The 15262-nt window shown below is 45.3% G+C and overlaps 1 protein-coding gene across 8 annotated transcripts in view; it reads right to left on the bottom strand.

Moving 5' to 3' along the window:
- Positions 1-12470, bottom strand: part of TRMT2B (tRNA methyltransferase 2 homolog B) — a 45066-nt gene extending 32596 nt beyond the window's left edge. The window contains exons 1-6 of one of the 8 annotated variants that reach the window (XM_064362559.1): positions 9716-9804; positions 9002-9107; positions 7644-7753; positions 5752-6022; positions 4042-4096; positions 286-420 (exon numbers count right to left, since the gene is read on the bottom strand). In XM_064362559.1, the coding sequence (XP_064218629.1) occupies positions 286-420; positions 4042-4096; positions 5752-5999 (438 nt within the window). In that variant the 5' untranslated portion in view covers positions 6000-6022; positions 7644-7753; positions 9002-9107; positions 9716-9804. Of the gene's footprint in view, positions 1-285; positions 421-4041; positions 4097-5751; positions 6023-7643; positions 7754-9001; positions 9108-9715; positions 9878-12360 lie in introns of those variants that run through there. The other 7 variants (XM_064362567.1, XM_064362569.1, XM_064362562.1 and 4 more) reach the window with 7 other exon arrangements.
- Between the last annotated feature and the right edge of the window lie 2792 nt (positions 12471-15262).

Raw genomic sequence — 15262 nt, 5'->3', positions numbered from 1 at the left:
TCTCTATCAGATAGACCTCTCTTCAGATAGCTGTGAATCTCAGCTCTGGCCCTTTCTAGATGTGTGTCCTGGGCAAATTACTGAATCTCTCTGGGTCTCAATGTCTTCATCTATAAAATGATACTATCTACCCCTCCAGGTTATTGTTAACAGTAAAATGTGATAATGATACATGACAATCATTTAGCATAGGGCCTGGTCCCCAACAAGTACTCATTAAATATTAGCTGATGTTATTAGCATAAAGGGGACTTAGTAGATAAGGAATAGGGAGGTGGGGCTTACAGAGGGTATAATAGGATGGAGAAGACAAGAGAGCCTCTCAGATTTGGGTACAGCCATTGTCACATCGACTCCACTGAGCATTTGGATGTAAGACTCTAGTCTTTGTAAAATTTTCTTCTGAGCTTCAAATTTAACCTGCAAAAGAATATAAGCAATGAAATGAAATATGGGCTGGGCATGGTGGCTCACACCTATAATCCCAACACTTTGGGAGGCTGAGGTGGGCAGATCACCCGAGGTTGGGAGTTAGAGGCCAGCCTGACCAACATGGAGAAACCCCATCTCTACTAAAAATACAAAAATTAGCCAGGCGTGGTGGCTCATGGCTGTAATCTCAGCTACCCAGGAGGCTGAGGCAGAAGAATCACTTGAATTTGAGAGGCAGAGGTTGCAGTGAGCCAAGATTGCACCACTGCACTCCAGCCTGGGCAACAAGAGCGAAAGTCCATCTCAAAAAAAAAAAAAAGAAAGAAAAGAAAAGAAAAAGAAACTAAATACTTTTGTAGCTTCACTGCAAAGAATGAAAAACAAACAGGACAAAAGAAGAGTGTCCCACAGATTCTTGGCTCATGGTCTCGACAGATGAGGAACCCAGAATGATAGAACAAGAACAGACCTAAAAGGGTATTGAGGAAAGGTCATGAGTGAGCTCTTGTGTAAGCTCATCATTTTACCTGCCCTTTCAGACTGAACACTTGAGGTATATGTCAGTTCTGTCCAGTAGAGCTTTCCACAATGGAAATGTTCTGTTTGCACTGTGTTCTATGTATACAGTAGCCACTAGCCATATGTGGTCACTGAGCACTTGAAATGTGGTCAGTGGGAATGAAGAACTAAAAATTTTTTTTTTTTTTGAGACAGAGTCTCACTCTTGTCGTCCAGGCTGGAATGCAGTGGTGCAATCTTGGCTCACCACAACCTCCACCTCCCGGGTTCAAGCAATTCTCCTTCAGCCTCCCAAGTAGCTGGGACTACAGGCACATGCCATCAAGCCCAGCTGATTTTGTATTTTTAGTAGAGACAGGGTTTCTCCACGTTGGTCAGGCTGGTCTCGAACTCCTGGCCTCAGGTGATCCACTCACCTCGGCCTCCCAAAGTGCTGGGATTACAGGCGTGAGCCACCATGCCCAGCTTAAATTTTTTTTTTTTTTAGTGTTTTTTTAGAGAGAGGGTCTCACTCCCATCACCCAATCTGGAGTGCAGTGGTGAGATCTTAGCTCACTGCAGCCTTGATTTCCTGAGCTCAAGTGATCCTCCCACCTCCGCCTCCCAAGTAGCTGGGACTACAGGCACACGCCACCATACCTGGCTAATTTTTTGTATTTTTAGTAGAGATGGGTTTTCCTTATATTGCCCAGGCTGGTCTCAAACTCCTGGCTCAAGCGATCCACCTGCCTCGGCCTCCCAAAGTGCTAGGATTACACGGGTGAGCCACCATGACTGGCCTAAATTTTTAATCTTAATTTTAATTAACTTACAGAATCAGCCCTGCTGTAACGTGACATAAGTGTTCCTACACCACACTATGCAAAATCACTTACAAAAAGATCTCAAGGCTCATGGGAAAAACAGGATTAGGCATAAAACGTTCTAAAACTTTATCAGTAACACCCACAGAAAAGATAAGAACCTAATAAAAACAGCAGCACTGTTCTGTACATGGCAAATGGTTAAGAAATATGAATAATAAACTAAGTATGGTGGCTCCCGCCTATAATCCCAACATTTTGGGAGTCTGAAGCAGGCGGATCGCTTGCGTCCAGGAGTTCAAGACCAGCCTGGGCAACATGACAAAACCCTGTTTCTACAAAAAAATGAGCCAGGCATAGTGGTACATGCCTATAGTCCCAGCTACTAGGGAGGCTGAGGTGAGAGGATCCCTTGAACCCTGAAGGCAGAGGTTGCAGTGAGCCATAATCAAACCTCTGCATTCCAGCCTGGGTGACAGAGTGAGACACTATCTCAAAAAAAAAAAGGTGGGGGGAGGAAGAAAAGAAGATAGATAGCTAGACAGCTAGCTAGCTAGCTAGATAGCTAGATAGATAGATAGATAGATGACTACTACAATAAGGATAACACTTTACCCTGACGATGACCTGAAGTTCAATTATGGAAGTGGGTATCAGAAGAACTGCAGCTTGGGTCAGGTGTGGTGACTCACGCCTGTAATCCTAGCACTTGGGGAGGCCAAGGCAGGCAGATCACCTGAGGTCAGGAGTTCAAGACCAGACTGGCCAACATGGTGAAACCCTGTCTCTACTAAAAAATACAAAAATTAGCCGGGCATGGTGACATGTGCCTATAGTCACAGCTACTCAGGAGGCTGAGGCTGGAGAATCACTTGAACTCGGGAGGCAGAGGTTGCAGTGAGCCAAGATCACGCTGCTGCACTCCAGCCTGGGCAAGAGCCAAATTCTGTCTCAAAAAAAAAGAATTGCAAAGAATTGCAGCTTGGAGTTATCATGAAGTCGTAAAAAGAGGGCTATGTGAGTCAGATGGAAAGTTCTACTGAGGGAGCTGGTAGATGTCTGAGGTGTGTGCATGCATTCATTCTATGTGTTCAACTGAGCATGGTCTCCTTTCTTTCTTTTCTTTTTTTTTTTTTCTGAGATGGAGTCCCACTCTGTTGCCCAGGCAGGAGTGCAGGGGTGCCATCTTAGCTCACTGCAACCTTCACCTCCTGGCTTCAAGCAATTTTCCTGCCTCAGCCTCCCGAGTAGCTGGGACTACAGGCACGTGCCACTGTGCCCAGCTAATTTTTGTATCTTTAGTAGAGATAGGGTTTCCCCATGTTGGTCAGGCTGCTCTTGAACTCCTGACCTTGTTATCTGCCCACCTCAACCTCCCAAAGTGCTGGGATTATAGGCGTGAGCCACCCGGCTATGGTCTCCTTTCATCTAGCATTTCTTTTTTTTCTTTTTTTCTTCCAAGGCAGCCATATAGTCAAGACAAATATCTAGCATTTCTTATGGACAAAATTACTCCTAAGCAAACATGAAATTTGCACTATGCTCAAATTTTCCCTAATATGTCAATTAGTTAGAACAAATTTCTTTTTTCTAAATACGCAGTAGAGCTTGTTTAGAATTAAGCAATAGAATTGACTACTCAAATTTAAATAGCAACATATGGCTAGTGGCTACCATGTTGGAAAGTACAGCTACATGTGAAACAGCAAGAGCACTGCTACTCAGACACAGAGCTCTAAGTATAATTTAAAAAGGAAGGAAGAAAGGAAACAGACATTTGGATCTGTGGGTCTAGAGTGAGGAAGATATAATTGGCCTAAAGTTCCAATTTTGGAGTCAATAGCATAATAATTTTAAGGAGCTGCTTGGGCATCGGCATAGAACTGTCCAGTCAAGGCATAGCACAGTGGCTCATGCCTGTAATCTCAGCAATTTGGGAGACTGAGGCAGGCAGATCACTTGAGGTCAGTAGTTCAAGACCAGCCTGGCCAACATGGTGAAACCCTGTCTCTACTAAAAATACAAAAATCAGCCAGGCAAGGTGGCACATGCCTGTCATCTCAGCTATTTGGAAGGCTGAGGCAGGAGAATTGTTTCAACCCGGGAGACGGAGGTTGCAGTGAGCCTAGATTGCGCCACTGCACTCCAGCCTGGGCGACAAAGTGAGACTCCATCTCAAAAAAAAATTAAAATTAAAATTAAAAATAAATAAATGTCCAGTCAAGCTTCCTATGAGTCTAGTACCATTCTCCTCTAAAGGAGCGGTGAAGACAGGTTGGGCACCTACCTTGAGCTGTTCTTCATAGCTCAACCTCCAGAGTGGCGTCACAACATCAGCCAGCCTTTAATAAAATAATTCAGGCAATTCTTTAATTACATAAATATGTACTGAGCACCTACTATGCATAAGTACTTTCAGAAGACCTAACTCTCGTGCCCTCTAGAGAGATGGAATGTGGGAGAAGAGCCCATTTTGATGTTGTCTACTTAACAAAGCAGAACAGATGGGCGAAACTAATATAAGAAAAATCCAGATTTATCAGGAGGTAATTAATCATATTACAAAAGTCTTCACTGCTGGGTTTCTTTAAATAGCTCACCTTCCTAATGCTTTTAAAATATAATTTCACTTAGAAAATACATTTGTTTTCACTTAGAAAATACTTTGGGAGGCTGAAGTGGGCAGAGTACCTGAGGTCAGGAGTTCAACACCAGCCTGTCCAATGTGGTGAACCCCCGGTCTCCACTAAAAATACAAAAATTAGCCAGGTGTGGTGGCACATGCCTGTAATCCCAGCTACTCGGGAGGCTGAGGCAGGAGAACTGCTTGAGCCCAGGAGATGGAGGATGCAGTGAGTCAAGATCATGCCACTGCACTCCAGCATGGCCAACAGAGCAAGACTCTGTCAAAAGTGAGAGAGAGAGAGAGAGAGAAGGAAGGAGGGAGGGAGGGAGGGAGGGAAGGAGAGAAGAGGGGAAGGGGGAAAGGGAGGAAGGGGGAAGGGAAGAAGGGTGGAGGGGAGAAGGGAGAAGGGGGGAAGGGGGAAGGGCAGAAAGGAGGAAGGGGGGAAGGGAAAAAGGGAGGAAGAAGGAAGAGGGGGAAGGGGAAAAGGTGGAAAAGTGGAAGGAGGGAAGGGAAAAAGGGAGGAAGGGAGGAAGGAAGAAGGAAAAGGGGGAGGGGGAGGGGGGAAGAGAGGAAGGAAGAAGAGGGAGGGGGGAAGGGGGAAGGGGGAAGGGAGGAAGGAAGAAGGTAGAGAAAGAGGGAAAGAGAAAAAGAAAGAAGAAAAAGAAAGAAAAAGAGAAAGAAAGAAAGAAAATACACTTGTTGCATAAATGAGGTATATTTGTGCTTATATGGCTGCAATGGGACTACTCATCTCCAATCCATCTAATATCATTCTAGGTTCCTGGTTTTCAGCAAACCTGTCCTAGACTTATTAAAGACAAGGTCCCAGATTAGTATCTTCTTTCTTTCTTTTTTTTTTTTTTGAGACGGAGTTTCGCTCTTGTTACCCAGACTGGAGTGCAATGGCACATTCTCAGCTCACTGCAACCTCCGCCTCCTGGGTTCAAGCAATTCTCCTGCCTCAGCCTCCCGAGTAGCTGGGATTACAGGCATGTGCCACCATGCCCAGTTTTGTATTTTTAGTAGAGATGGGGTTTCACCATGTTGACCAGGATGGTCTCAATCTCTTGACCTCATGATCCGCCCGCCTAGTCCTCCCAAAGTGCTGGGATTACAGGCGTAAGCCACCGTGCCCGGCTAGTATCTTCTTTCTGATAAAAACACACACAAAGACAAAGAGAACAGTTTATCCAACCCCAAAGCATTTCCACCAATATTCTTCAGACGTCCTCAAGTTTGCCCTGGGTATCCTACCTCAGGTGACCCCTCAAATCCTTGTAATGCTACACTAGTTACATTAGGAATACAGAATTTCAGTAGATGCACAGATTGAGACTTGCTAAGGAGAGAGGACATCGGTCTGGTCCTTACCTTTCCTGCCAGGAACCATCTAGTGGTCCAAGATGGCTTGGTTTCTTCTGACTTTTTTGTCCTTTCTGATACTTTGTGGCTATCACATGGGTAAAATCTCCCTTACGTACTGTGCCCAGAAAGAGCTTTGACCATCCTGGTGGATTTCTGGCATACCAGGGAAGCAGTCTTGGTTTGGAGAAGAGACCCACCATGGAGAGGAAGTATCTGAGGCTGTGCATTGGGACTCTTCTCTTAAGGACTACCATTCAAAGAACACACTGAAATCCACCTGCATGAAAGGTACACATACAGAGGTTGGGAAATAGAGGTACAACTCCCAAACCCATTCATCCATCTATAAACCCTTATGGAACTCAAGCACCTAGCAGAATGCTGGCCCACAGCAGACAGTAAAAGCAGGCCTGTTGAGCAGAACTGAATTATTGCATGCAAGGTATGTCTTAGGCTTCCAAAATAAAGAGATGAGGAAAATCTAGTCTCCGTCCTCCAGGAAAGAGTTCAACTCTCTGGATATATTTCTATGACCAATCTCTTTCCCTATTCCACCTTCCTAACCAACAACCAATCGAGCAGCTGATGTTTAGTTAGTACTTACTATGTACAAGACATCACGCCACACTAGATACCAGAGGGGTTACAAAGGTTATAATCTAATTAAGGAGACCGAATGCTGATACAGGAAAGATGTTACGAAATAACACAATATGCTTGGTTCCTGATGAGTGCTCAGAAAAGGCTTCCCAGAGCAGGGAGGCATGGCACTGAACATTTTTTTTTTTTTTTGAGACAGTCTCATTCTGTTGCCCAGGCTGGAGTGCCATGGCATGATAATGGCTCACTGCAGCCTTAACTTTCCAGGCCCAAGCAATCCTTCCACCTGAGCCTTCCAAGTAGCTGAGACTACAGGTGTGCATTACCACACCATTCTTTTAACTTATAGTAGATATGGTCAGGCAAGGTGGCTCACGCCTGTAATTCCAGCAGTTTGGGAGGCCGACGAGGGTGGATCATCTGAGATCAGGAGTTTGAGACCAGCCTGGCCAACATGGCAAAACCCTGTCTGTACTAAAAATACAAAACTAGTCGGATGTGGTGGCACATGCCTGTGATCCCAGCTACTTGGGAGGCTGAGGCAGGAGAATCGCTTGAATCTGGGAGGCAGAGGTTGCAGTGAGCTAAGATTGTGCCATTGCACTCCAGCCTGGGCAACAACAGTGGAAACTCTGTCTCAAAAATAAATAAATACTAACTAATTTTACACTAACTAATGGGCAAAACAGCCAGCTAGCATCAAATGCCAGTATTAAACTTATATATATTCTAATTGGATAAAAAGCCAAAACCCATCGGTATGCTGCATCCAGACCCATCTCACATGCAACGATACACAAAGACTCAAAACAAAGAGGAGGAGGAAGATTTACCAACCAAACAGAGAGTAAAAGTAAACAAATAAACAAAAAGCAGGAGATGGAGTTCTTGCCTCTAATAAAGTAGACTTTAAAGCAACAAAGATCAAAAGAGGCAAAGAAGGACATTACATAATGGCAAAAGGATCAATGTAACAAGAAGAGCTAACGATTCTATAGATCAACGAGACAGAAAATTAACAAGGACAACCAGGACTTGAACTCAGACCCGGAACAAGTAAACTTAATAAACATTTATAGAACTCTCCACTTCAAATACACAAAACATACATTACCACCTCACACCTATTCCAAAAGTGACTACATAATTGGAAGTAAATCACTCCTCAGTAATCGCATAGCATTTTATAGGTTTAAATGAAATATTGGTTTTGGCTGCTTGTTTGTTATTTTCTTCCCTTATTCCTTCTTGTCTACATCATTAAGTATAATTATTGGTATAAAAGAGGTTTTCAATACCCATTACTAAACTGCATTCTAGCCTGGGCAAGAAAGCAATACTCCCATTCTCTCTCTCTCTCGCTTCCTTTTTCTTCCTCTTCTTCATTCTTTTTTTTCTTTCTTTCTTTCTAAAAAAAAATAAAATAAATAAATAAATAAATAAATAAAAGATGAAATAAGGAGGCTAATAAAAAGCAATTTTGGCTGGCCATGGTGACTCATGCATGTAATCTCAGCACTTTGAGAGGCCAAGGCAGGCGGATCACCTGAGGTCAGGAGTTCGAGACCAGCCTGGCCAACATGGTGAAATCCCTTCTCTACTAAAATAGAAAAATTAGCCAGGCATGGTGGCAGGCCCCTGTAATCCCACCTACTCGGGAGGCTGAGGCAGGAGAATCACTTGAACCCGGGAGGCAGAGGTTGCAGTAAGCCGAGATCCAGCCTCTGCACTCCAGGCTAGGTGACTAAACGGGACTCCATCTTAAAAAAAAAAAAAAAAAAGCCTGGGCAAAGTGGCTCACGCCTGTAATCCCAACACTTTGGGAGGCCAAGGCGAGCGGATCACCTAAGGTTGGGAGTTCAAGACCAGCCTGACCAACATGGAGCAACCCCGTCTCTACTAAAAATACAAAATTAACCAGGCGTGATGGCACATGCTTGTAATTAGCTACTCGGGAGGCTGAGGCAGGAGAATCACTTGAACCCGGGAGGCAAAGGTTGTGGTGAGCCGAGATCATGCCACTGCACTCCAGCCTGGGTAACAAGAGCAAAACTCTGTCTCAAAAAAAAAGAAAAATGAGATGGGGTCTCGCTATGTTACTCAGGCTGGTTTCAAACTCCTACACTCAACTGATCCTCCTGTCTTGGCATCCCAAAGTGCTGGAATTATAGGTGTGAGCCACTATGTCCAGTCATAAGCACCTATTTTAAGTACCTAGGACACTTATGGACTTGGCCTGGCACCCTATTAACCTGCTGTGAAATTTGTATTTTGCCTTTAACCTCTATCTTGGATTTCATCCCAATGTTAAGTCACAGCCTAATTCAGAATTTTATATTTACACACACACACACACACACACATACACACACACACTCTGTTATTGCTAAATTAATATGCCATGATCGATAAGTAACCTAGAGGATGACAACATAGCCCATACATCATTTTGTATGATTACAAAGTATAAAGAAAGTAACTGTTGGCCGGGCGCGGTGGCTCACACCTGTAATCCCAACACTTTGGGAAGCCGAGGTGGGCAGATCACCTGAGGTTAGGAGTTCGAGACCAGCCTGACCAACATGGAGAAACCCTGTCTCTACTAAAAACACAAAATTTGCCGGGCGTGGTGGCACATGCCTGTAATCCCACCTACTTGGGAGGCTGAGGCAGAAGAGTCACTTGAACCTGGGAAGCGGAGGTTGCAGTGAGCCAAGATCGCACCACTGCACTCCAGCCTGGCAGACAGAACAAAACACCATCTAAAAAAAAAAAAAAAAAGAAGTAACTGTCACAGCATGTGACATTGGGGGGATTTCAAATTTTTTACAGAATATATTTAAGCTGGCCCAGTGTTCAGGTGTTAATGATAGTACCCTCCACTCAACATACTCCCAGCAAGAGGCAACAAAACAGTACAGTTAAGAACATGGGCTTTGGAGCCATGTTCTTCCTTTTCTTTTGTCTTGAAACAGTCTTACTTTGTCACCCAGGCTGGAGTACAGTGACACATCCTTGGGTCACTGCAACCTCCGCTTCCTGGGTCAAGCCATTCTCCTGCCTCAGCCTCCCAAGTAGCTGGGATTACAGGCACCCCCTACTGTACCCAGCTAGCTTCTGTATTTTTAGTAAAGATGGGGTTTCATTATGTTGGCCAGGCTGGTCTCGAACTCCCGACCTCAAGTGATCGACCTGCCTTGGCCTCCCAAAGTGCTGGGATTACAGGCATAAGCCACCATGCTCAGCTGGAGCCATGTTCTAATCCCAGCTCTACTTATCACTAGCTATACGGTTTTGGGCAAGATATTAATACTTTGGCACTCTGAATCTCAGTGTCACCATCTATACAAATAGGACTGAGAACACCTACCTTTCACAGTTTTGGTGAGAATTAAAAGAGTTCATATATATGACATGTTCAGGACTATGCTTAAGACAGCCAGTGCTCAACATGTGTCATTGCATTTCCTTAGGCTCTGATTCAAAGAAATCACTTGATTTCTTCATGCCTCAGCATCTTCAACCTGCAAAACTGACAAGATGTAATAATGCATTCAAGTTCTGTGAGGAAAAGTACAGTTATGTGAAAATTTTAAAAAACAACATACACACACATAGACATATAAATTTTCTGACCTCTACATGAGTGCCTCCCGAAGTGTAGTGAGGTTATGGCCTGCCCCGGACTACCTGTTAATACTATCAAAAGTGTGTGGCAGCCAGGCGCAGTGGCTCACACCTGTAAACTCCCAGCACTTTGGGAGACCAAGGCAGGAGGACTGCTTAAGGCCAAGAGTTTGAGCTCAGTCTGGGCAACATAGCGAGATCTGATCTCTACAAAAAATTTTAAAAATTAGCCAGGTGTGGTGGCACACACTTGTAGTTCTAGCTACTTAGGAAGCTGAGGCAGAAGGATCACTTGAGCCCAGGAGTTTGAGGTTTCAGTGAGCTGACTGCACCACTGCATTCCAGCCTGGGAGGGAGACCTTGTCTCAAAAAAAAAAAAAAAAAAAAAAAGTCCAGGCATGGTGGCTCATGCCTGTAATCCCAGCGCTTTGGGAGGCTGAGGTGAGCAAATCACTTGAGGTTAGGAGTTCGAGACCAGCCTGGTCAACATGGCAAAACCTCATCTCTACCAAAAATATAAAAAATTAGCTGAGTGAGGTGGCGTGTGCCTGTAATCCCAGCTACTCAGGAAACTGAGGCAGGAGAATGGCTTGAACCCAGGAGGTGGAGGTTGCAGTGAACTGAGATCATACCACTGCACTCCAGCCTGGGCAACAGAAAGAGACTCTGTCTCAAAGAAAAAAAAAAGTGTGTGGCGTGTGAGAATGTATGTATTTGATATGGAGAAGAGCAAAAGCCAGAGAAAGGAAATGAATGAAGAGGCAGGAGACAGAATAAAGAATGACTAAGTGGGTCTGGGGAGGCCAGTGGCCTTGAAGCCTAGACTACAGGGGAGGGAGTAGAGCTGATCCAGCAGAGGGGTCCTGTCCCTCCAGCCAGCAGGGAAGTCAAGAAGGAGGAAACTGCAGGCCCATTTGAGGATTTGCAGAGGAGGGACGGGGGAGTTGGGGAATTTGAAGACAGCTATTCCCACCCCAACATTTAGACTTTTTTGTGAGTGTGTGGGTCCTCTCACTGGTGACTCCGCCATGAATGTAGTTCATTCGCCCTACAACCCAACAGGAGGATCCTTGTCCATCTAGGTCTCTTCCAAATTATCAAGTATGGTCTAAAATAGGACCTTATTATTTCAAGGTGCCAACCAGCCATTATTCTGGTTAAAGAGCCTGTCATATTTAGTAACTTCTGTGGTGAAATTTCTTTTTCTTTTTTTTTTTTTTGAGACAGAGTTTCGCTCTTGTTGCCCAGGATGGAGTGCAATGGTGCAATCTCGGCTCACTGCAACCTCCGCGTCCCAGGTTCAAACGATTCTCCTGCCTCAGCCTCCTCAGTAGCTGGGATTATAGGCATGCGCTACCGCTCCCGGCTAATTTTGTATTTTTAGTAGAAACAGGGTTTCTTCATGTTGGTCTGGCTGGTCTGGAACTCCCCGCCTCAGGTGATCCGCCCACCTCAGTCTCCCAAAGTGCTGGGATTACAGTTGTGAGCCACTGCGCCCGGCCGAAATTTCTTTTTCAAGGCAGCACACTCATACCAGTCAAGGTGAGTTCTATTTCTTTGTTTTTTAATGTCAGGGGAGGTATTTGTTCACAGAAGAGATTATTTGCTTTTTATATTTTGTCCTGGTTTTTTTTTTTCTTGGTTCTTTACTTGGAAATTTTGTCCTGTTTTAAATAAATGCTTGGGAGTTTTTTCCTTAGCAAAAGAAAAATAAGTGTGCGAGCAGTTATGCTCGACTGTTCTATACCTGCCTCAGGAATTGACCAGAAAGAGCCCTGGACTCCAGAGTAGCCCAGATAGGAAGTCAGACTAATTCTGCAGTGCTGAGAGAGGTTCAAATCAAAGACTATGTGGTAGGTCTGACCCACGCAGGGCCAAGGATTCCTTCTGGAGCAAAATGTTCACCCACCGACAAGGGTCCTGCTTGTACTCCCTGCTCACCCTTCCTTCAGTTGGACCGGTCCCAAACACTGTTCCTTGCTAAACCAAACGAAAAAATGGGTTGATTGCTCCGTTTCGACTGCAGCCAATATGCAGTCAGGTCCTTCTCTTCCCAAGACTCCACTAGCCCCTCCATTCCCTTCTTCTTTAGGCAAGTTCGGCCCACTGTGTCCGTAGGAAGGGTTAACAAAGAGGAGACGCTAGGAAAGGTTACCACTAAACTTGACCGGGCTGCAGGGCCCGGGAAAGACGGAAAGTACGGGAGTAGGAGGAGTTAGGGCACAGGCGGACTCTGGGCTGTACACGACTTTGTGCAGCCACTGTCCGGCCCGTCCTCAGTCCCGCCTGCCGCCTCCATTCCCCGCCCCGCGGACAGTTTGGCATAGTAGGTTGCTTTTTGTAAAGCAAGGGTTTAATCGTTTTTTCTGGGCTATTTATCCACCTTACCTTCCTTCGTAACCAATAAATCCTCTTACAAACCTGAGGCGGCAAAGTAAAAGGCCAGCGGATGGCCTCGCTTGCTGCGGCGGGGAAAGAGTCACTTCCTGGTGCGCAGGGCGCCTCTACTCCCGCCGCACGCGCAGCCAACCCGGGGCAAGCGCCGAGCGCGGCAGAACGCGGGGCTCCTCCCACCGTCGGCTGGGCGGCTGGTCCCGCCACCTCGACTCCTCTCGCGAATCTTCTGTGGAGCCCTTCCTCAAAAGTACTCATAGCCCTAAAACCCGCCGTCTTCCTTTTTTCTCCAAGTTCTCCTCTCCTCCCCTCCCTGCGGCCCCGCCCACCACCTGCTCTTTCCTCCTGGTCCCATTGGTGGATCTACATAAGAGACACAAGAAGAAACTCACACTACAGTGATAACTGCGTTACCCATCCCAGGGATGCTTGCAGTTTAACTCTTCCAACTCAAGGAATAGTTTTCTCATGATAGAATTGCAGAGATCAGATCCATAACGGGTTGAAAGATTGGGAGATAAGAAGCAGGGTGGTTTCCTGAAATGGCATCCTTTGGTAAAAGTCAGACCTATTCTGGGCCGTGAGGTTTTTCAGGCATTCATTCTCTATTTTACATTGCATCAGAAAAATATGTTATGGCTTATTCACTGGATCACATTCAAAACTATTCAATCCTAAACCCTCAGAAATAATTTTTTTCTTCAAACTACAGAACTCAAAAAGAGGCCAGATGTCTCTTTTTGGTTGATTGACTACCTCCTGGACTACATTCAGTAATACCTCTAATTTTTAGAAGAGTCATTAGCCAGCAACATGAGTAAGAGAACTTGAAGTATACACACATCTGTGCGTTGTAAAATATTGCTGCTTTAATAGAGTAAAATTTACAGCAAAGTAAACTTACAGGGCCGGGCACGGTGGCTCACACTTGTAATCCCAGCACTTTGAGAGGCCAAGGCGGGCGGATTACCTGAGGTCAGGAGTTCAAGACCAGCCTGACTAACATGGTGAAACCCTGTCTCTACTAAAAGTAAAAAAATTAGCAGGGCATGGTGGCACACGCCTGTAATCCCGGCTACTTGGGAGGCTGAGGCAGAAGAATCGCTTGAACCTGGGAGACAGAGGTTGCAGCAGTGAGCTGAGATGGCACCATTGCACTCCAGCCTGGGCAACAAGAGTGAAACACTGTCTCAAAAAAAAAAAAAAGTGAACCTACATGTAATGATATTTAATTTTTATGCTTAATTGTGCTGGTTGGGTGCAGTGGCTCACACCTGTAATCCCAGCACTTTGGGAGGCTGAGGCAGGCAGATCACAAGGTCAGGAGTTCAAGACCAGCCTGGCCAACATGGTGAAACCCCATCTCTACTAAAAATACAAAAATTAGCTGGGTGTAGTGGCAGGCGCCTGTAATCCCAGCTACTGGGGAGGCTGAGGCAGGAGACTCGCTTGAACCGGAGAGGCAGAGGTTGCAGTGAGCCGAGACCACACCATTGCACTCCAGCCTGGGCGACAGAGCAACACTCTGTCTCAAAAAAAAAAAAAAAAGTAATTGTGCTTAAGTGGAAAGTACTTTGTAGTCAACATTTCATTTATTAATATTTATTGAAAGCATAACATGCCTATTATGTGTGAGGTAATGTGTTAGCCTTAGTGAATACAGTAGTAAATTAAACAAGGCTCAGTATTCCAAATAGCAGCAAACATTGAGTCAGCCAGACTAGGGTTCAAAGCCCAGATCTGTCACTTTTCTTTTTTGAGACAGAGTTTCGCTCTGTTTGGAGTGGAAAGGCATGATCTCGCCTCGCTGCAACCTCTGCCTCCCGAGTTCAAGTGATTCTCCTGCCTCAGCCTCTCACGTAGCTGGGATTACAGCATGGGCCATGACGCCTGGCTAATTTTGTATTTTTAGTAGAGATGAGGTTTCTCCATGTTGATCAGGCTGGTCTTGAACTACTGACCTCAGGTGATCCACCCGCCTCGGTCTCCCAAAGTGCTGGGATTACAGGCCTGAGCCACCACACCCAGCAGATCTGCCACTTATAAGCTGTGTCCACTTGAGCAAGTTATTTAATTGCTCAGTGCCTCAGTTTCATCATGTGAAAAAAATATCCACAATAATTGTACCTACCTCTTAGGGTTGTGATGAACATTAAATGAGTTAATATCTGCAAAGTGCTTAGAACACAGTAAGTACACAAAAAATTAGCTATTGTCATTCAAAATAAGTTTATATACTGTGTGTTCATACATTCTGAAAGAAATCAAAATATTTGGGACAGGTGCAATGGCTCACACCTGTAATCCCAGCACTTTGAGAGGCCAAGGCAGGTGGATCACAAGGTCAAGAGATCAAGACCACCCTGGCCAACATGGTGAATCCCCATCTCTACTAAAAAAAAAAAAAAAAAAACCACACACACATACACAAATTAGCCAGGCATGGTGGCTCACTCCTGTAGTCTCAGCTACTCAGGAGGCTGAGGCAGGAAAATCACTTGAACCCAGGAGGCGGAGGTTGCAGTGAACCAAGATCGAGCCACTACACTCCAACCTGGCTGTAGAGCGAGACTCTGTCTCAAAACAAAACAAACAAAAAAGAAATCAAAATATTTTACCCCAAAATAAATTTATTTGCTGTATTTTCGAAATGTCTGCCTCAGGGTCAGAGGACTGAGATGGGGGAAATTTGCATCTGTAGAGAACCTCCTTGAATGCAGCCAGGCTTCCCATTTCTATGCCTTCCCTGGATCCAGGAGAGATTGAGAGTCTGCCACCTTTAAAAATTTGAAAGAGGCTGGGCATGGTGGCTCATGCCTGTAATCCCAGCACCTTGGGAGGCCAAGGCCAGCAGACCACAAGGTCAGGAGTTCACCAGCCTGGCCAATAGGGTGAA

This window comes from Aotus nancymaae, unplaced genomic scaffold (assembly GCF_030222135.1).
Source record: "Aotus nancymaae isolate 86718 unplaced genomic scaffold, 86718_ANA_hifiasm-v0.15.2.pri h1tg000004l, whole genome shotgun sequence".
Classification (NCBI taxonomy): domain Eukaryota; kingdom Metazoa; phylum Chordata; class Mammalia; order Primates; family Aotidae; genus Aotus; species Aotus nancymaae.
Note: the sequence above shows the minus strand (reverse complement) of the source record. Positions and strands in the feature narration are given on the sequence as shown.